Source organism: Balaenoptera musculus, chromosome 3 (assembly GCF_009873245.2).
Source record: "Balaenoptera musculus isolate JJ_BM4_2016_0621 chromosome 3, mBalMus1.pri.v3, whole genome shotgun sequence".
Taxonomy (NCBI): domain Eukaryota; kingdom Metazoa; phylum Chordata; class Mammalia; order Artiodactyla; family Balaenopteridae; genus Balaenoptera; species Balaenoptera musculus.
In genome coordinates this window covers 157,107,299-157,129,711 of record NC_045787.1, presented here as the reverse complement: position 1 = coordinate 157,129,711, position 22,413 = coordinate 157,107,299, and the positions used below count along the sequence as shown (strand labels likewise).

Below are 22,413 nucleotides of genomic sequence, written 5' to 3'. Positions count from 1 at the left end.
AGAAATTTATTAATATCATATACTATATTGATAAATCAGAGGAAGAGGATCACAATCCTCCTCATAGATGTTCAGAAAAACTTGCACAAAATACAATACCCATTCATGGTAAAACATTCAAGAACACAGGATACCTTCTCAATATGATAAAATATACAGTTGACCCCTGAACAACATAGGTTTGAACTGCATGGGTCCACTTATACATGGATTTTTTTTTTTCAAACAATATGTACTACAACACTATGCAATCTGCAACTGAATCCTTGGATGTGGAACCATGGATATGGAGGGCAAACAGTAAAGTTATACATGGATTTTCTGTGTGGAGGGTCGGTGTCCCTAACCCCCACGTTGTTCAAGGGTCAACTGTACACCTTAGTTCTAAAGAACATTTATCTTAATGAATGGAAAAACAATAGGGGCATTACCTCTAGAACGAGGCAAGAATGCTCTCTGTTATCATACTAGAGGTACAAGCCAATGCAATCAGACAATCAAAAACAATAAGAGGCATAAGAGTTGATAAACAAGCAAAGCTCACTCAGTTTGCAGATGATATGGTAGTATGCCTGGAAAATCCCAGAAAATAAATAATAAAATGAACTCAAAAAATGAAAGAATTCAGTGAAGTATCAAATTATAAAATCAAGATACAAAATTAGTAGCTCTCATATACAGAAATTGTGAAGAGAAGACATAATGGTAGAGAAAATTTAATTTACAATGTAAGATTAAATACTTAGGGAAAACCTAACAAGAATGTAGAAAACTTTTACAAAGCAAATTCTTAAACATTCCTGACATACACTAAAGTAGACTTGAACTAATCAGAAGACATTCCCTGTTCTTGGATAAGATGACTTAACATTATAGAGACGTTAATTCACGCAAGTTAATTTATAAGTTATAAATTCAAGGCAATGCCAATAAAAATACCAACAAGCTACTTTTATGGAGTTGGACAAGATAATAGACAAGTACATATACCTCCCTCCCCGCACACACACAGATACATACAAGAATACCTAGAAAAACACTTAAAAAGAAAAACCATGAGGGGGAACTAGTCCATCCAGACACTGAAACTTATTATAAAGCCTCTGATTTATAATTTAAACACTGTGGCATGGTGTGTGAACAAATAGACCAACAGAATAGAATAAAGTCCAAATTTAGACCCAACACATATGGAATTCAGTATATGATAAAGGTGAAAAATCCCTGGGGTAAAGATGTACTTTTAAAATAAATGATGCTGGGTTAATATGGAAAAAAAAAAAACTTAATCCTACCTCACACAATAACACAAAAAATCAATTCCAAGGTGTAGATCTAAATGTGTATACTAAAACAATAAAACCTATAGAAAAAAATGTGAAACATCTTCTTCCTTTCAGGGTAGGTAAATGCTTCTTACACAGGAACAGAAGAATGATGCCCATAAAGATTAGATGACATTCGATATGTCTGGTGTTGTGTTGTGCATTTGCTTTGTGTCTGTGTGGGAAATGGTGAGGTATTATTAACATTATGGTTCCCTACCTCCAAGATCCATTCCAAAAATAATTTTATTAATCCTAAGAATGTAACTGTGGAAATAAAATGGCTTTTCAGTCCTGTGTTGACAAAAAAAAAAAAAAAAGATTATGTGACATTAACATTAAGAACTCATTTCATCAGAAGACACCAATTAAAACACTGAAGAGACAAGCCAGAGTGGGAAAAATTACTTGCAAAACGTATCCAGCCATAGGGCCCACATCTGGAATATATAAATCAGTAAGAAAAAGGCAGGCAACTTTAGTATCATCTGATCCAACTCCATAAAATAGCCTGTTGAAAAACAAATTTGTACAACCACTTTGGAAAATTGGCATCATCTATGAAATATGCATCCCATGTGATCCAGTGATTTCAGTCCAGGGTATACACCCAAGAGAAATATATGCACTTATCCACTATCAGAACTACTAAAATATGCTCACAGCAGCACTATTTACAATAGCCCCAAGCTGAAAAGACAAATGTCCATCAACACGAACTGCTTAAATAAATGGAATAGTCAAACAATGGAACCCAATAAAACGTATTACTATCTAGCGGTCCTCACAAAAATACTGGGCAAATTAAGACAGACACTAAAGAATGTATACTGTGTGGCTCCATTTGCATAGGGTTCAAAAACAAAAAGCCAAGCCATGTTGTCAGAGTTCGAATATTAGTCACTTGTGAGGGGTAAGGAAAGGTTTGTTATGTGGACGAAGTGAGAAGGGGTTATCAGGAATGCGAGTAAAACATTTTTCTTGCCTGTTTACACGGATGTGTTCATGTGATAATTTAGCTGTACATATGTATGAGTTAAGCACTTTTCTGCATTTCAGTAAAACCTGTTTTAAATGTTACCACACAGGTATCATTACACAAACACTGCAGAAACAACTGTGGCATTAAAATAAAATGAACGTGCACAGACTTTACAACCCAGCAATTTCATACTCCTGGAATAACTCAGCAACGCTCCAGAAGGCATGTACACAATTTCTTAAAGCAGCATTGTTCCTAACTGGGAAAAGTGGAAATAGTCCAGCAACTAACTGTACATCAGCAGTAGTTAAACGAATTGTGGGATGAAAATACAAAAGAAACTACAGCCACATTCAACGTGGCTCTCAAAACACCCCTACTACTAATAATCTGGACCCTGTACATTTAACTTGAACTTTGCAATGACGTTCTAACAGGTTTCTGTTTGCATCTTGTCCCTCTATTTAGCCTATCAACCCATAAGCCACTATGTTCCTCTAAAAACAGAAATTGAATGGTTGTCACTTCTCTATCCAAAATCCTCCACTGACTTTCCACACTGAGAAAGAAAGGCAAAGTCCTTCCAGTTAACCCACAAGGTGCTGCAGTGAACAGGACCTCAATCCAGCTCTGACCTCAACACCTTCTGCAACTCCCAAGCTTGCCTGACTCCAGTCACACTGGCCCCTCTGTCCCAAGCAAAATTCTTTTTCATGACCTTTGAACTGCCGAGGGTGCTCTTCCCCACATTACAACACGGTGCACACTGGCAGTGAATTTACATCTCTGCTCAAATGCCCCCTTAAACGAAAGGCTTTCCCTATCCATCCAACAGTTCCACTGAACCCCCGCATCCCTCTCATCATCACCATGCTTAAATTTCCCAGCACTGAACTGACCACCATCTGATATACAATATATTTACTCATTTGTTTATCACGTGCCTTAATCCCAAGTAGAATGTGATCACCATGAAGGCAAAAATCCTGACTAACTGCTATAGATTCAGGGCACCAAACAGGGCCTGACATAAGAGAGTATGGACTCAAAACACAAGCACTACTACTTGTTAATGAACTGACCTCACACAAGCACCCTTAAACTTCCTTGCCTCAGACTGCCCATATGCAAAAGAGAGTTACTGGTGGTACCTACTTCTTAGAGCTTTTGTGAAAACTAATACACTTATTTCAGCACAAGTCAAGAAGGAATGTTTAAGTACATCAGGGATTTGAAATACAATTTAAAAACATGGTTTAAGGATTTTTAAAACCCATATCCAACAATTAAAAGTATAAGTAGATTATACCCACACATGTAGCAGCTCTCCAACCTAATGACCAGAAGTATGGGTTACAGATAGCATCCAGCTGGGTACAGCGGAACCCTCCTGCCACCAATAAAACAATTATTAAATAGATTATACAATCAAATATCCAAAGTAGCTTAAACCAATAATCAGTTTTATTTTTTCTCATGTAATAGGAAGTCTGGAAACAATAAATCCAGGACTAGTGCAGACACTCAAAGAAGCCAAGGGGGAAGCCAGGATCATTGTGATTTTTCTGCAGTTATCTCCCCCTTCAGCCTGTGGCTTGCATCCTCACGGTCATAAGATGCACCTTTAACACAAGATACTGAATCTCTTTTCAAGGTGAGAAGTAATGAGAAGAACAAGGGAAAAAAAAAATGTAGAGAAGAATCTAGGTAAGAATGACTCTTTTTCAAGAGCTTTTTTACAGTCCATACAGTGATATCTGCTTATTTGTCAATGGCCAGGCTGTGGACATGGACTGTACTAGCTGCAGGAAAACCTGTAAGAGATTTTTAAAAATAGCACACCTTACTAATCAGACAAAACTTGGACTTTCTTGATATAAAAGAATATGAGATACTGAAGGAGCAACTATATGTTACTCTTGGCTGGATGGGAGGCCAAAAATATTCCAAAGGATGAATCTGATGAAGACATCCTGCTCTGATCACAACTGCATTTGAATTAGATACTTGTAACAAACAGGTACTAAAAATACCCACATGTTACACAGCATGTAACACTATTCTAAAAAATTCCATCGGTCAAGTTGTCCAAAAGGAAATGAACACATATCGAGAATGAAATTATAATAAAAATACTATATACAAACCTTCTGTGATGAGGCATAAGGGTTATTTGGAAGAGCATAATCTTAAAATTAAAGACTTAGAAATTCATGAGCTGGGGTCCACTTTCATGATGAAAGACTGATAAGTGCAATTCCACATTTACTAAGAAATCCCACTGGGGAGTGAATTCTCATATGCACAAGTGACAGGAATGTGGATGAAATTATCTCCACATAGGGATTGTCTGCAGTGTGGGTTCTCATGTGTTTCCTGAAAGAATTACACTGATTATAATTTTGAAGTTTTAAATAGAAATTTCTCCTAGTGTGAGTACCCACATGTTTCATAAAAAATTGAGGGATTGTTGGCTAAGGTTTCTCAACCTCAGCAATATTGACATTTTGGGGCACATAATTTCTCTCTCTTGGGGGAAGCCCCTGTCCACTGCAGGATATTTAACAGCATCCCCGATGTTTCCCAAAACATGCCAGTGGCACCTCCCCAGTTCTGACAACCAAAAATGTCTCCAGACGTTGCCAAGTGTCTCCCAGGGAGCAAAGTTATCCCCAGTTGAGAACCACTGCTGTAGACCAAGGACTGGCAAGTTTTTTCTGTAAAGGGCCAGACAGTATTTTAGACTTTGTCGGCCACACATGGTCTCTGGCACATATTTTTCTTCTTAAAAATGCAACAACTATTCTCAGCTTGCCAGCTGTACAAAAACAGACAGCTGGCCATAGTTTGCCCACCCGTTACCGACTTTCCCATGTTCCTTATTTCATAGGTTTTTCTCTTCAGTGTGACTTCTCTCATGAGGAATACAGCGAGACCAGGAAAGGTCTGTCCAGTCTTGGAATTTACAGAGATCCTCCCTGGTGGGCTTACTCTTGTGCCAAGAAGGTACAAGGTGATGCTGAAGTCATTTTGACATTAAATATCAGACTAGGGTTTCTCCCCCTAAGTTCTCGTTTGTTGAGAGCTAAACATACACTGACGGCTTCTTCACACCACAAACACGTTTTCTCACCTATCTTGAGTTCTCACACTATCTCCAAAGTGATGTGGAAAAACCCAAGTCTTTCCACAGTTATTACACAAATTGGATTTCTCCCAAGTTAACACATATCTTTTGTGCCCAGTGAGATGAGCTCATCAAGGCTTCCTGCCTTCCTTACACCTGCCAGGTTCCCTTCCAGTCTGCGCTCTCGTGTTTCTCTTTAAAGAGATGTGTCACTGGAGCCTTTTCCACACTGATGACGTGAAGAGCTTCTCTCCCCGGTGCGTCTTCACGTGACTCCTGAGGGACGAGTGATCACTGAAGGCTTTCCCGCAGGCCAGGCACTCGTAGGGCTTCTCGCCGGTGTGTATCCTCCGGTGCACATTAAGGTTCGAGCCAATGCTAAAGGCTTTCCCACAGTGATCACACTCGTAAGGTTTCTCTCCTGTGTGACTCCTCATGTGTGTCTTAAGGGTCGACTGGTTTCTGAAGGCTTTCCCACACTGTCTGCATTCGACGCGCTTCTTTACGAGATGAATGCTCATGTGCCTCCTCCGCGATAAATAATCACCGAATACCTTACCGCAGGCAGCACACTCGTAGCGCCTCTCTTGAGTGTGTATTTTTCTGTGCGCAGTTAGGTTGGAGCTTGCACTGAAGGCTTTCCCACAGAGATCACACCCATACGGTTTCTCTCCAGTGTGGGAATTCATGTGTGTCTTAAGGATGGACTGGTTTCTGAAGGCTTTTCCGCACTGTCTACATTCAACAGGTTTCTTTACAATGTGAATTCTCATGTGTTTTCTCCGTGACAGGAGGTCCCCAAAGGATTTCCCACACTCTTTACACTCGTATGTTTTCTCTACCATGTGGTTCTTCTTGTGCAAGTTAAAGTTGGACTTCCATCGGAAGGCTTTTCCACACTGTGTGCATTCGTAGGGTTTCTCTCCAGTGTGGTTCCTGACGTGCTCTTTGAGATGTGAAGGATGCTGGAAAGCTTTCCCACAGTCGCGACATTCGTAGGGTCTCTCTCCAGTGTGTGTTCTTCTGTGTGCAATGAGATGGCAGCTCCTGCCGTATGCCTTCCCACATTCATCACACTTGTAAGGTCTCTCCCCAGTGTGAACTCTCATGTGTATCTTCAGTGAGGAGAGGGTTCGGAATGCATTTCCACACTGACTGCAGTCAAAGGGCTTCTCTGTGAGGTGAGTTCTTGCATGACTCCTAAGAGCTGAGGGGTCATTGAAAGCTTTACCACAGGCATTGCACTCATAGGGTTTCTCCCCAGTGTGTATTCTCCTGTGCCGTGTAAGGGAAGCACTCGTGGTGAAGGCTTTTTGGCACTGATGACATTCATGCATTTTCCTCCCATTGTAAATGTTCACATGTTGGGTTACATGGGATCTGTTCTTGAAAGTCATGCCACAGTCCCGGCGGTGATAAGGCCTCTTGCTAGTGTGCCTTCCCATTTGCTGAGTAAGGTGAGCACCCATGCTGAAGACGTCAAACAGGTTAGCATATTCACTGGATTTCTCTCCAAGCCGACTGCTTTCCTGTTGATGAAGAGGGAGTGTTGACTAAGGCATTTCCCATATTCATTACATTCCTAAGACTATCCCCACATAAACTGGGATAGAAGCACATCATTATGACTAATAATGTCATACTTTGCAATGCAAAAGTACTGCTCCTGCCTCATTTGGACTCCATCAAAGAAAACAAGTGAACACTATGCCCTGAGGCTCCATGTGTATAACTTTCATAAAGCTTTTTGCATATACTTTGTTAACTGTTTAAAACTAAATTAAGCTCCAACACTCAACATCTGAGACATAGTTATAGAAATATTTACTCACTGGAACTTTAAGTGAAGAGGTTTGGGGCCAGGTTTTAGGGTTTTCCCCAAATCAGTAATATTCAGTGTCTCTGACACTGTTTCCTCTTGGGGACCTGCCTGGCTTTGAGCTGCTTTTCTAACTCAGGCTGCCCCTGTCCTCTCCCAATATGGAAGATCCAGAATTATCCCAAGGAAATCTTACCATTGTCACACCATTAGATGTTTCCTTCCCAAAAATATCTTCCATAAGAATTGACCATTTGGTTTTAGATGGAGTCTCCCAATCTGAAACAAATTGGGAAAATATTAACTTGCTGGAGAAAGAAAATGGTGGGATGATGGTGACAAAAACAGAGGTGGCCTTCTTTGCAAATACTAACCTTAAAGAAGGAAAGGGAATATGAAAGGGGAGAACACACATGAGTAAAAATGACTGAAAAATCTGGCTATGTGAGATATTTGGCAATGACAAGGGTAGAAATTTAAGCTGACTCACTAAGAAGCACCTCTTCAAAGAATGACATTGATAATGACATTAAGAGTGTGATCAGGAATGTTGAGTAGGAAAGAATGGGACAAAGAACCCATTTGGACACATGTCGAATTTAAAGACGAAGGGACATGGAGACCAAAAGAACTGTGAGAGGATGGAGGGACAGTGAAAGAGAAAGAGCATTTTCAGATTTCCCTAGGTGACGTTTCCTAACGGATCTCTGTCATCCCAATCACTGGAGAGAGCAGATTCTCAGAAGCACTTGTGTCTGCCTGGTGCTTACCGGGACAAGGGCCTTGGTGAAGTTCCTGTTCCTCTGTCCTCAGCTCCTCTTCTTGCTCCAAGTGGGAGATGAGGCTGGGTTTGCTCACCTGACACCCTACTCACGGGGAAAGACACATGTTGAGGGAGGATCGTGCAGAGGACAACCCCTTCCATTAGTCTGGGGTCAGTGTTTTGGTCTTCAGTGCTCTGAAGATGGACAAGTCTGACTTAGGAGCAGCAAAATGATGGTGCCACATTTCTAAGGAACACAGTGAAAGGCTTCCATAAAACACAAAACCACAAATACCCACACATTTTGCCCTTCAAAAGAATGAGGATTTTTTTTTTCTTTTTGGCCGCGGCACACGACTTGTAGGATCTTACTTCTCCAACCAGGGGTTGAACCCGTGCCCTTGGCAGTGAAAGCTCAGAGTTCTAACCACTGGACTGCTAGGGTTGAGGCCGTCTTAACTCAGAAAGCTATGCCCAAGCTCAGATACACTTGACAACCTCCAAGGGCAATGCAATGGACAGGTCTCAATATCCGAGGTACCATCAGGGCAGGCACCAGGTCGGCTTGTTCATAACTGTGTTCCGAATCCCCACACAGTTCCTAGGTCACAGCAAGTACTTACAACAAAGACATTTCATTCATGAACGAATAAATGAAGAAATGCCACCAGCCTTACCCACTGAGGCAAGGTTGCTATAGTTCTCCAGCATCACATCTTTGTACAGTTTTCTCTGAGAAGAATCCAGCAAGGGCCACTCCTTCTCAGTGAAGTCCACGGCAACATCCTGGAAAGTCACTGATTTCTGAAACACCACACACATTTGGGGTCAGTGAGAACCCAGGCTATCTGTGTTCAAAGATGGCTGAAGCTAAAGATTACACAGGAGAGACTCTAAACACAGGATTTTCAATACGGGGATCTGGGGTCTAAACATTTACTCTAGAGGTCAGTCCTCAGATGTTTTCTCTTCCAATGAGAAATCTTATGAGATAATCTCATTGCTTCAAATGCAACTCTGACATGGGATCAAACCTGCTTAAACTCCAAACCTGGCCTGAGAGCTTTGAGCTATACTATGAGAGAAACACCTGTTATATAAGTCATTTCCCCTAACATCCCTGATACCAGGACAGCCTCACCAACTTCTCCAGCTCTTCCTCTTGCACCCTGATCATGCATCGATCAGCCTGGATAAAGATCTAAAAGAATCCTAACATGTGATGTTGGGGGCATTCTAGGGAAGTGCCTCCTCCACCCTCAGGGGCCTTGAGATCCTTGGTGTACCTGGGAACCAACACTGGTTGATGTATGAGGCTCCAGGCCATTGTATGCAAACAGCTCCACATCCTGGGGACAGGAATGGTCTTTTGAAGAAAGAGGAATTTCTGACTCATGGACATAGGCAGGCTCCTGGTTGGACATAGCTAGAGAAGAGAGGACCCATGAGGATTAAAGCCCACCTGACATTCGCAGATCAGGAAACGGTCTCACACTAACGATATGTGTGCAGTGCACATGCCCCAATCTCACACTCCCTCACACACACTGTTGTACAACAAGCCAGAGAAGCCCTGCTCTACTCAAGGACAGGAAAAAGGGTGGTGGGCCTACATAGCCATAAAGATAATGATATATATTCTCAATTTATGGGTAAAGAAATAAAAGCTCTGCGATAGAGCTGTTACTTCATCCAGACTTATCAAAATAATAAATGGGATGCCGCAGGGTTACCAATTACCAGTATCCCTCCTTACACACCAACTACAAACACTCCCTGCCTCACCCAAACTCACAAAGACCCTGAATCAGACACAGTCACCTGGGGAGCTCTCAGAACTTCGCTCCCACCCTCGTTCAGTTCACGTATCCTCCTCCACTTCTAACCTGGCAGCCCTCCCACTAGCTGTGCACATCCTTGCCCTCAGTGAAGGGGCAGGGGCCACTGAAGCTTGATTTCTGAGGGCATTCATCACCCGAAGAACTTACCACATGTGGGAGACAGACCAAGAGCTGCCATCCTGCGAGAATGATAGTAAATTTGCCTGAACGAAAGCAGGGCACTGGCACCAGAAAGCTACTCTCTCGCTCTCATGGGACTCTTGGAGCAGGCATCTGTAGTAAATGAGAAAAAGACTACTAGGTGTAGCCAAAGGCTTTCTGTCTCTCCCACTAACAGGACAATTCTGACTTTTGCTTTTCAGCGTTTCCTCTTTGGAGCAGCTTGTCTCAGCTTGGGCCTTAACCTTGCTTAGGTAAAACCTCCAGGCAATGTGGTGGAGGTCCCTGACCTACCTCGGGTAAGATTCAGATTCACTCTCTCAAGTAATTTGTCCCCAGTTACAATTCTGTTAAACTCTGTCACTCATTGAACACTTGGGTCCCAGACCTCTTCAACTTCAAGGCATAGTCCTCCTGGCTTAGGATGGCTCCAGCATCCATGAGGACTGGTCCATCTGGACCATGTGTTCTGATCGCCAATGCCTTTTGGCCCCCCACTCCACACCAACATACACACCTGTGGGCCACAGCCCAGGCCTTGTCATCACCAGAATCAGATTCACTTCACAAACAATGATTCAGAAATTTGCTCTCTGGACAAAACCTCCTACACAACATTCTTCTCACATAAACTCTACCACTTAGAGGGGATTCCAGGCCACCCAGGCTTCTACCACCTTGCTCCCTAACAGCAAATTCTTCTTCATTGCCCCACCTATTCAGCTGAGAGATCCATCATGATCCATCACTTCTACAAAGTTTTGTCCAAATTCCTTTAATCCTCTACCTAGTATACCCCCAATGAGCAGAAGACCAGTCTGGGATGATTCCAACCATCTGTTTCTTCCCTGAAGGTACTTGGAAAGACCAGTCTGCACACACCCAGTCACACCAGCAGCTTTCAAAACCCAGTCACTAACCTTGAAGGAGCATCTACACTAAAGAAAAGCATAAGTGGTAATCCAATCTTCCAATCTCCCCCAAACCATGTAAAAATCTCACCAGTTTTTCTAAACCCAAAACTGTCTTACATGACCCTTGCTTTCAGCAAATAATCTTGCATTTCATTTCACAGTAATCACAACTAAAAAAACATAACTCAGCAAAGAACTGGAAAATGAAACTTAAAAAATACTTTCATTTATAATAGCATAAAACATATAAAGCACATAGGAATAAACCAAATAAAAGCTGTGAAACCATGCTGGAAGAAATAAAAAACCTAAATAAGTGAGGAGCTATATCATTTTCAGGGGCTGCAAGAGTCAATATTATTAAGGTATTCACTCTCCCCAAATTCATTTGCAGATACAATGCAGTCATCACCAAAATCTCAGCAGGTTATGTTCTAGACATTGACAAACCAAATCTAAAATGGGTACCAAAATGCAGAAGATCTCGAAGAGCCAGAACAATGTTAAGAAAGAAAAATAAACTTGGAAGATTCATATTACTAACTTTACTACAGTAATGAAAAGCTGTTGGAATAAATATAGACAAAAAGGTCAATGGAACAAAACAGAAATAGACCTACACGTGCATAGTCAAATGATTTTCAATAAGGGAATAAAGAAATTCATTAGGGAAAGTTGTCTTTTTAATAAATAGTGCTGAGACAGCACCCTTCTATAGTCAGTAGATGGGATGCTGCCCAATTCATAAATCGCCTAAGAAAGCCAATTAGATCTTCAAATTAGGAAAAAAACAAGGTGCTGCAAGAACTTAATGGACAAAAAGGAACTTCAACCTCCATTATCACTGCATACACAAAAATTTGAATTAAAAAAAACCTTTTTGAGATAACTCAGACACCAAAAAGTAAAATCCACAGAGAACACTTTAACAACATTGAGTTACACAACAATATTTTAGACTAGACACAAATATAACTAAACATTTTAAAAAATCAATAAATTAAACTTTACCAAAATTAAAAATTTCTATTCATCAAATAATATTATTAAGGAAATAGGGGCTTCTCTGGTGGCATAGTGGTTAAGAAGCCGCCTGCCAGGGCTTCCCCGGTGGCGCAGTGGTTGAGAATCTGCCTGCTAATGCAGGGGACACGGGTTCGAGCCCTGGTCTGGGAAGATCCCACATGCCGCAGAGCAACTAGGCCCGTGAGCCACAATTACTGAGCCTGCGCGTCTGGAGCCTGTGCTCCGCAACAAGAGAGTCCGCGACAGTGAGAGGCCCACGCACCGCGATGAAGAGTGGCCCCCGCTTGCCGCAACTGGAGAGGGCCCTCGCACAGAAACGAAGACCCAACACAGCCATAAAAAAAAAAAAAAAAAAAAAAGACAAAAATGTAGTTCCTAGAGGCTCTCATTAAAATAAAAAAAAAAAAAAAGAAGAAGCCGCCGGCCACTGCAGGGAACATGGGTTCGAGTCCTAGTCCAGCAAGATCCCACATGCTGTGGAGCAACTAAGCCCATGTGCCACAACTACTGAGCCTGAGCTCTAGAGCCCGCAAGCCACACTACTGAGCCCACGTGCCATAACTACTGAAGCCTGTGTGCCTAGAGCCCGTGCTCCGCAACAAGAGAAGCCACGACAATGAGAAGCCCAGGCACCACCTGCCGCAGCTAGAGAAAGCCCGCGCACAGCAACAAAGACCCAAAACAGCCATAAATAAATAAATACATAAATTTATTTTTTTAAAAAAAGAAAGAAAATAAATAGGCAAGCCACAGATTGGGGAAAAAAGATATTTGCAGTACGTACACCTGACAAAGAATTCACATTCAGACTACATAAAGAACTCCTACAAAACAATAATAATAAAAAATAAAAAATAACTCAGCAAGGGCTACACTTAGACACTTCACAAAATTTAATGAGTGAGCAACAATAAGCATGACAAGTTACTCAAAATCATTAGTCATCAGATGGATGCAAATTAAAACTAATGGAATAACATTTTAACCCACCAGAGCAGCCAAAATTAAAAGACTATCAACACTAAATGGTGGCAAGGATACAGCACACCCAAAACTCTCATATAATAAAGGTGGGGGTGTGAAATGGTTCAACCACTTTGGAAAACAATGCGCCAGTTTCTTTAAAAGTATACCTACCATTTGACTCAGCAATTCCACTCCTAGATATTTACCCAAGAGAAAAATTTTAAAACATGTCCACAAAGATTCATATAAAAATGGTCATAGCAATCTGATTCTTAATAGCCCCAAAGTGTAAACAATCTAAATATCCATCAACAAAAGAATGAATAAGCAAACTGTGGTATGTAGAGTGGAATACTACTCAGCAATGAAAAGAAACTACTGAGACACACAACATGGATGAACTTCTATAATGCTGACAAAGAAGCGAGACCAAAAAAAAAAAAAAAAAAAAAAAAAAGCTCTATAACTCCAATTCCACAAATAGGTAAAATTTATTAAGGTTGATAGCAATATGTGTTTGTTTAAGTCAATAGAAGGAAAGAAGTTGGTTGCCTCCTTGCAGGAATATGATATGGTGGTAGAATGAGAAGCAAGAGGGAACTTTCTGGGGCAACTGAAATATTTTATTATTTTTTTCAGTTAGTGGCTATACAATGTACACCGTGTCAAAAAATTCATCAAACTGATCACCTGAGATATGTCCATTTTCTTGAACGGAAATTATACTCTACTTTAAAAAAGTTAAGTGGAGTCTTTCTTACTTTCCTGTCTCCAGTTACACAAAAATTCCTCCCACAACTGACCTATGACTCCTATTACCAGTAAGATGTCTGCCCTCCCTCCCTTCTAAAGCCAACCTCTTCAGATCTGCCTCGACTACACTTAGCCCTCCCTCCAGAGCAAAAGCTTATAAAGACAGTCCACACTATCTCCCTAATTCAGTGTACCTAATGGCAATTACCATCATCTCCATCTTCACAGAAAATACAATTCCTCGGCAAAATTTGGTGTATATTTTCGAGAATCATTCTCTTCCTAGGCTTCTATATAACTCTCTCCCTGGTTCTCTCTCTACTTCTCTTGATACTCTGTCAAGGTTTTTTCAGAAGGTCTCCTTCCACCATTAAAGGCTGAATTTGCTCAAGAATCAGCCCTTACCCTATTGCTCTTCATACTCTGTGCTTTGCCAAGGCTTCCCTTAATGTCCCTTAATTTTCATCTCTAACAGTCAAGGTCCAATATGAAGTCGAAATCATATTCTCACTGCCTACTAATAGCCACCAAAGAACATCTCATACAAAAGCCTGTTGAGCCTGTGTTTCTGGGCTCAACAAAGAGAATCAGTAGCCAGCTCTCTGGCTGCTCACAAGAGGGAGGGGGGTATGGGGATATATGTATACATATAGCTGATTCACTTTGTTATACAGCAGAAACCAACACAACATTGTAAAGCAATTATACTCCAATAAAGATGTTTAAAAAAAAAGCTGCAACTTAACTGCTCCAGTCCACAGCTCTAATCACTTAGAAACTAAAGAAAAATCCACACAACCTTCTTCACATTACAAATTTAAGTTATTATCTTCATATGAAAAAACTTGGCTTTCTCTGTTAGCTGACTCTCTTTCTCCTACAAAACCTGTCACAATGTATTTTTATGTTTTTACTTCCTTGTTTTTATTTCCTTGTTTTATACTCTGTTTCCTAAACTATATAGTAAACTAGAAGAGTGCACCACTGTACTCAGGTCCTAATCCACTGCCCGATATTAAGTAGAAAATGAAGGGGGGTGGGGGCAGAAAAGGTCAATGAATAGAGAACAGACTGGTGGTTGCCAAGGGGGAGGGGTTTGGGGGAGGGATAGAGTGGGAGTTTGGGGTTAGCAAATGTAAGCTTTTATATACAGAATGGATAAACAACAAGGTCCCACTGTATAGCACAGAGAACTATATTCAATATCCTATGATAAACCATAATGGAAAAGAATAATAAAAAACGTATATACATGTATAACTGAATCACTTTGCTGTACAGCAGTAATAAACACAACATGGTAAATCAATTATACTTCAATAATAAAATAAAGTAGACGATTTAAAACTCTTGTAAAAAAAGTCAATGAATTCTACCTCTTACACCACGTGTCTCCAAATCATTTAACTTTCTCCAATTCAACACCCAGCAATAGAGTCTGGATCATATATGCTGGACCATAAAAAAGTCTCAAACTTAAAAAGATAGCAAATGTACTAGATTAGAAATTAATAACAGTAAGATGTCTAGAAAATACTCAAATATTTGGAAGTTAAAGACACACAAATAATTTTATGTAGAAGATGAAACAAGGGAAACTTAATATTTATACTACATGAAAATGAAAATACAACAAATGAAAATTTGTGAAATGAGGTTAAAGTCATTCTCAGAAGGAAATGTATACAGTTAAATGTCTACATTAAAAAGTGGACAAGCACACTGAAAATCAATGAACTACACTTACGAAAAAAAAGAAAATTAGGGTTTTCCAGGATAAACCATAAATTAGGCCAAACACAATTCTCAACCAATTTTAAGACAAATAATAGCAAAATATATTCTCCAACCACAATGGAATGAACCTAAAAAACAATGATAGAGGGAAAACTGGAAAATTTACAAATACATGGAAATGAAACAACACATTCTCACACAACCAACAGGACAAAGAAGGAATCACTGGGGAAATTAGAAAAAACTTTCAGACAAATGAAAACGGAAATATAACACAGCAAAATTGATGGGATGCAATGAAAGCGGCTCTCAGAGGGAAATTTATAGCAGTTAATACCTACATTAAAGAAGAAAGATCTCAAACAAACTAACTTTACACCTTAAGCAACAAGATAAGAGCAAACTAAACCTAAAGGCAGCAAAAGAATTAGAACAGAGATAAATGAAATGGAGAGCAGAAAAACTAGAATCAACAAAAGTTGGTTCTTTCAAAAGATCAACAAGATAACTAAAATCAGAAGTAAAAGTGGGGACATTACTACAACCTTACAGAAATTAAAAAGACTCTAAAAGGGTGTTCCCTAGTGGCCTAGTGGTTAGGACGCCGGGCTTTCACTGCCAGGGCCGGGTTCAATCCCTGGTCAGCAAACATCCTGCAAGCCGTGAGGCATGGCCAAAAAAAAAAAAAAAAAAAACCACAACATTATAGAAATAGAAAAAAAAAATTTTTTTTTTTTTTAGAAAGTTTTATTATTTATTTATTTATTTATTTATGGCTGTGTTGGGTCCTCGTTTCTGTGCGAGGGCCTTCTCTAGTTGCGGCAAGCGGGGGCCACTCTTCATCGCGGTGCGTGGGCCTCTCACTATCGCGGCCTCTCTTGTTGCGGAGCACAGGCTCCAGACGCGCAGGCTCAGCAATTGTGGCTCACGGGTCTAGTCGCTCTGCGGCATGTGGGATCTTCCCAGACCAGGGCTCAAACCCGTGTCCCCTGCGTTGGCAGGCAGACTCTCAACCACTGCGCCACCAGGGAAGCCCGAAAAAATATTTTAAAAAATAAAAATAAAGAGAATACCATAAACAACTGTACACCAACAAATTAGGTAATCTAGATAAAATGGACAAATTCCCAGAAACATACACTTTACCAAAATGGACTGGAGAAGAAATAGAAAATCAACAGACCCATAACAAATAAACAGGCGCAATCAGTCATCAAATTCTCCCAACAAGGAGAAGTCCAGGACCAGATGACTTCACTGGTGAATTCTACCGAACACTTAAAAGAAGAATTAACACCAATCCTATTCAAACTTTTCCAAAAATAGAAGAGGTAACATTTTTCTAACACAATCTTTACGGCCAGCATTACCCTGATACCAAAACCAAGATAGCACAATCTCAAACATCTTTGAACTCCTAAAGAGACCAAGCTACCTGGAGACCAAGCTACCTGTATACACGTTAAGCCTGGGGTGGTGTTTAGACTCTTATGTCACTGATAGGTTGTCTGGTTCTCAGTCAATGCCACATTATTCTCTATGAGACTCAAAGAAGTGACCAAAGCAGGCAGCTTTTATACCTTTCAGATAAAGAAACAATAAATTTGTGAAGAATTGACAAGACAAAGTTTGGGCTTGAGGTAGTAAATTGGTAAAGAAGTAACAAATTTTGTTTATACAGCCTTCTCAGCTCTGAACTTCATATCTATCTCTGGAGATAAGGATGTCTCTTTGCCTTCTGGTACAGGGAAGGTACCTTTCACACGGGAGATTTATTTCCTACTTTCAGGGTAGCAAAAAAGGGTCAGAGTGTCCTTCTCATGCCAACTGTTTCTTATGTAACTTTAATTCAAAATAATCAATATGCCAAAGTGGCATATTTTGGGGCATCTTGCCCTGACCTCCATCACTGCTAATCCATATGTCATAGTTACCCCAGTCATTTATTGTTTGGCTGAATTAATCCTTTAGCAGTTTTAGGGTTTTTTTCATATAGGTGATTATCAAATCTCATCTGAATTTATGCTGATTTGTTATACATATCAGCAATTTCTGACATACAGCAAAGTGATTCAGTTATACATATGCCAAGCACAGTACCTCACACATAGAAATTACTTTTAAAATACTGAATGAAGAAAAGGATATATGAATAGTAAAATCAAGTTCAAATGATAAAAGTTAAAAAAAAATCACATTACTTTAGTATCTTCTGGTATCTAGGACAATGTGTCACTCATCAGTTTTTCTTTGTCAAAAATATTGGATATTCTCAAATATTTTCTTTTGCAGATGAAATTTAGAATCAGCTATACTATTTGTATAATGTATTTTCATTTTCATTAATGTCTTGATATTTTAATGTCTTCATTTTCTAAGTGTTTCTAGATAGGCACATCAATTTATTGGAATGATCTTACGTTAAAATGTTTAGAATATTTCCAATTTTTCACAAGTAGAAAAACAACACCTGGAAGAAATATTTGCAGCTAAATTTTTGCAGTTTTTTTCAAGTTTTTCCTTAGAACGAATTTCTAGATAGTGAAATGTTTAGTCAACATTTATGACTAAACATTTAGTAAGTGTTGCCAAAATGCTCTCCAAAACTGCTTTATCTGCAGTCTCTTTAGCTACACACATATTTATCATACGCTAGAAAAAAACACTTGTTTGCCAAGGTGATGAATTATGTTCTTTTCAAATTAAAAACTGAGTAGGGATGTAAAATACTGTAGAACACAATTTTATAGCTTGTTACCTAGAAAATAAGGGGCAAGCTGTTTAATTCCTTGAGCTGTAATTAAATGTTACTGAGCACCAGTCTTACCTTTTTTCTAGAAATATGAACAAACCAGATGTAATAAAACACAATTGGAAAAATGTAATACACTTGGGGACAACTTGTGAAACTGGGTGAAGTAATAATAATAAAAGTAGTTGCATTTCTCTTTGAAAGGTTTACAAAGGGAGTGAACAGCACTGCCACTGGTGGGAACCCAGGTCCCACCTCATGTTAAGCACGATCCAGTGTTGGGTTTACCTGAACCCCACAGAAAACCAATCAGATGGGCCTTATAGCACCATCAGAGGTGCGCAAACAGGCTCAGAGAGTTTAAGTAACTGCCAGAAAATTGCATAGCAGGTGGCAGGGGTGAGACCTGGGCTCTAATTTCTTTAACTGCCAAGCCTGAGTTCATTCCTCCCTTTGGAGGTGGCAGTGGGGGCATAGTTTTATTTGATAAGTACCACCTGTGTGAGAACAGTGAGGATTCTCAGAGATTCAAGAATACTACATCAGCTGATGTAGTAGATTCTCAACAAATATTAGCTCCCTTCTCTTTCCCCTTTTGCAGTGAGGAAATACACAAATGTTAACCATCTTTTATTCATTTCTAGATACCAGGGTACTTGTCTCCAAATGAGATCAGGTGCTGCCACCTTCTGGGTATAAAGAGGTATTGCAAGCCTTCTGAGGTCGAACTTGGAACAAACATTTGCCTTTCTCAAGTAGAGGATTCTCACTTACAAAGCTCTTTCTGGATCACTGTGCCTTTGGGTTCCAACATCAGATTACTGAGGAGAGACTCGATAAGCTAAAAAAAGAGGTTCAGAGTCACTGAAGAACAAGGTCTCCACCCTCACCTCCCACTTATTCCTCTATTCTCAATTTACAAATTTCTGCTCAAGTTTCTGTCCCCCAACTTTTCTTGCCAACATCAATAGCAATGCTACAAATAACAACATAAGCATGCTTACTATGTACAAAGTATCTCCTGAGTCTTTCCAGGGACTCTCATTTAATTCTCACAACTTCCCCAGGAGGTAAGCAGTATCCTGAGAAAAGTGGGGCATGTACTGAAGGGTTAGGTCATGTGACCAAGGTCACAAAACAGGGGCTAATGAACCTGATTCCAGAGCCACACATGTCCCCTCTCAAGGTGACCTCTGCATGTGAACTCCCTGACACCAAATCAGGAAACAGCTTTTTCCTGATTCTCGTCTTGCTTGATCTCCTCAATACATGATCCTGCCCACTACCAACCTCTCCTCTCTCCCTCTTCCTGGGGAGCCTCTGCTCTTGGCCACTGTGCATCAATCCCAAGGTTGTCCCCCTCCATCTCTGGTTGCTCTTTTTGAGAATCCTGCTTGTGGTCCTTCCTCCTTTGCCAGGATCCGTAAGGGCCAGGGTTCTCCTGGGCCTTCTTCTACCCCATCCCACACATGTTCACACTCTGAAATCCCTCCTCCCTTCGGTACTGACATCCAGGTCCTGATTACACATCCATGAAGGTTGTTGTTTGTCTGTCCTTGAGACCTCAGGTGACCCCACCTTGCTGCAAGCCCAGCTTTCTTGCCCATGGGGGCTCCATTCAAGAATGGGTTCACGGGACTTCCCTGGTGGCGCAGTGGTTAAGAATCCGCCTGCCAATGCAGGGGACACGGGTTCAAGCCCTTGTCCGGGAAGATCCCACATGCCACGGAGCAACTAAGCCCGTGTGCCACAACTACTGAGCCTGTGCTCTAGAGCCCGCGAGCCACAACTACTGAGCCCACGTGCCACAACTACTGAAGCCTGCGCGCCTAGAGCCTGTGCTCCGCAACAAGAGAAGCCACTGCAATGTGAAGCCTGTGCACTGCAACAAAGAGTAGCCCCGCTCACCACAACTGGAGGAAGCCCACACGCAGAAACGAAGACCCAACACAGCCAAAAATAAAAGAAATAAAATAATTAAAAAAAAAAAAAAAGAATGGGTTCACGGACTTCCCTGGTGGCACAGTGGTTAAGAATCCGCCTGCCAATGCAGGGGACACGGGTTCGAGGCCTGGTCTGGGAAGATCCCACATGCCGCGGAGCAACTAAGGCTGTGCGCCACAACTACTGAGCCTGCGCTCTAGAGCCCGCAAACCACAACTACTGAGCCCGGGCGCCTAGAGCCCATCCTCCGCAACAAGAGAAGCCACGGCAATGAGAAGCACACGCACCGCAACGAGGAGTAGCCCCCGCTCGCCGCAACTAGAGAAAAAGCCAGAGTGCAGAAACAAAGACCCAACGCAGCCAAAAATAAATAAATAAATTAATTAATTAAAAAAAAAAAGAATGGGCTCACTAAACTTGTTTTCTCATCTGGAAACTGGAGGTTATAACACTGGATTATGGGACTGTATGTGCTCAATAAATGTTCACTCTAAAACACCATTATTTTTATCATAAAACAAAATGGCTGTTGGCGATTTAAACTATAAACTGTTAATTTACAGTGGATGCCACTCTCCATTCCTTGGTACTTGCCCCAGGCAGCATGAGCAAGAGAAATGGGCAGATGAGCAATAGGTAAAACATTTCCCCTGCAATATCTAATAAGACCTGAAGGTAAACACCTAATGCTGAGCTCCTGCCAGCCTCCCCATCTCCATGGCAACTCCATGCTTCCAGGAGCTCCAGGCAAAAAGCCTTGAAGTCATCCTGGATTCTCCTCTTTCACACTTTAGATCCAAATCACCAGCAAATCCTATGGGCTTTACCTTGAAAACTTACCCAAAATCTGGCCACTCCTCACCACCTACTCTAATACTGTCTTGGTGGAAGGCACCACCTCTCTCCTAGATCATTCCAATAGCTTCCTAAAGTCTCCCTGTTTCTGTCCTTTAGTTTATACGGCAAGTAGAACTTTGCCAGTAAAATGTAGGTCACATCACTCTGTTGCTCAAAACCTGCTGGCGTCCTATCTCACTCAGCCAAAGGCCTACATTCCTGCTGCCTCATCCACAACCCCTCCTGGCTCCCGGCCCCCGCTGGCCCTGCTCACGCTATCCTCACTGGGCCTTATGCCTGTACTAGGCATGTTCCCGCCTTGGGATCTTTGCACTTGCTGTTCTCTACATGGAAATGTGCTTCTCCACATTCAAGTGTACCTGCTCCCTCTCCTGCTTCGGATCTTTAGTCAACTTTAAGTGTCTCGACATGGCATTGACTGGCCACTCTAGTCAAAATGCAAACCTCTGCCTGTCTACCCCTAAACCCCACTCCTTCTTCTATTTTTCTTCAAAGCACTAACCTCCACTTAACATACCGTGTAAGTCAGGGTAGGCTCTATTTTACTGCAAAAACAGACTTCAAATCTCAATGACTCGATGAAACGGAAGTTTATGTCTGGCTCATGTTACTTGTTCAACCTGGGCTGGTGGTGAAACTTTACCAGTTACACGGGGGCATGCCTCTTGTAACTGAGCCAACTGAAACCTGTGGTCATTCTGGCCATGGATGATGAGAGAAGGGTGTGCCTAGAGAACTGTGCACCTTGACACATACGCTCTAACCCTGAAGTGCTCACAGCTCATTGCCCAGAACTAGTCACATGCCCCTGCTAATTCCAGGGATCCTGGGAAGTATAGGACAGCACACAGAACACCTAGTAAGCATTACTGTCTCTCCCACACATACTATGTATTTTACTTGTTTAGTTTTCTTCCCTTATGCCCAGCCTGACAATAAGCTCCAGGCAGATAGATTTTCCACTTCTTTGTTTTTTTCACTGTTGAGGTGTCTGGAACAGTACCTCAGACAACAAACAGGGTAGCAGTGAGCAAAAAGAATGAATGGATGACAAATAAGCTGATCTACATTTCTCTCCATATTGAGAAGGCCCGCCCGGACCCGGGGGTCTTGGGAAGATCACAAAGGAGGGGGTCTATGGATCTTGGTGTATGTGTGTGGGGGGGGGGCTCCCCTTCAGGTCCTATGAGATGTATGTTGACCCAGGTGCTAGGACACAGCCATAAAGCTTAGCCACACCTTGGCTCCCCATCATTCACTACTGCCCAAAACGTGGGGCAAGGTAAACAAACGGTTCAAGCCTGGATAGAGAGTGCACTCACATCAATTTCAAACCTGGGGGATATTTTCAAAGTCTCATGGTAATGCAAACTAGAGGCCAGAGCGAGGTTCTGGAGTGTTTCTCATCTGAGCATTATACCATTTGTTGAGCTACACTCAGTGACCC

General features: G+C 41.3%; 1 protein-coding gene across 2 annotated transcripts in view; it reads right to left on the bottom strand.

The window, feature by feature from the left end:
* The window catches only part of ZNF317 (zinc finger protein 317), a 28,967-nt gene continuing 6,554 nt past the window's right edge, over positions 1-22,413 (bottom strand). Inside the window, exons 2-7 of one of the 2 annotated variants that reach the window (XM_036846606.1) lie at positions 10,005-10,130; positions 9,303-9,442; positions 8,694-8,820; positions 8,024-8,119; positions 7,450-7,532; positions 1-6,963 (exon numbers count right to left, since the gene is read on the bottom strand). In XM_036846606.1, coding sequence (XP_036702501.1) covers positions 5,644-6,963; positions 7,450-7,532; positions 8,024-8,119; positions 8,694-8,820; positions 9,303-9,442; positions 10,005-10,035 — 1,797 coding nt within the window. In that variant the 5' untranslated portion in view covers positions 10,036-10,130 and the 3' untranslated portion in view covers positions 1-5,643. The remainder of the gene's footprint in view (positions 6,964-7,449; positions 7,533-8,023; positions 8,120-8,693; positions 8,821-9,302; positions 9,443-10,004; positions 10,131-22,413) is intronic. The other variant, XM_036846607.1, reaches the window with a different exon arrangement.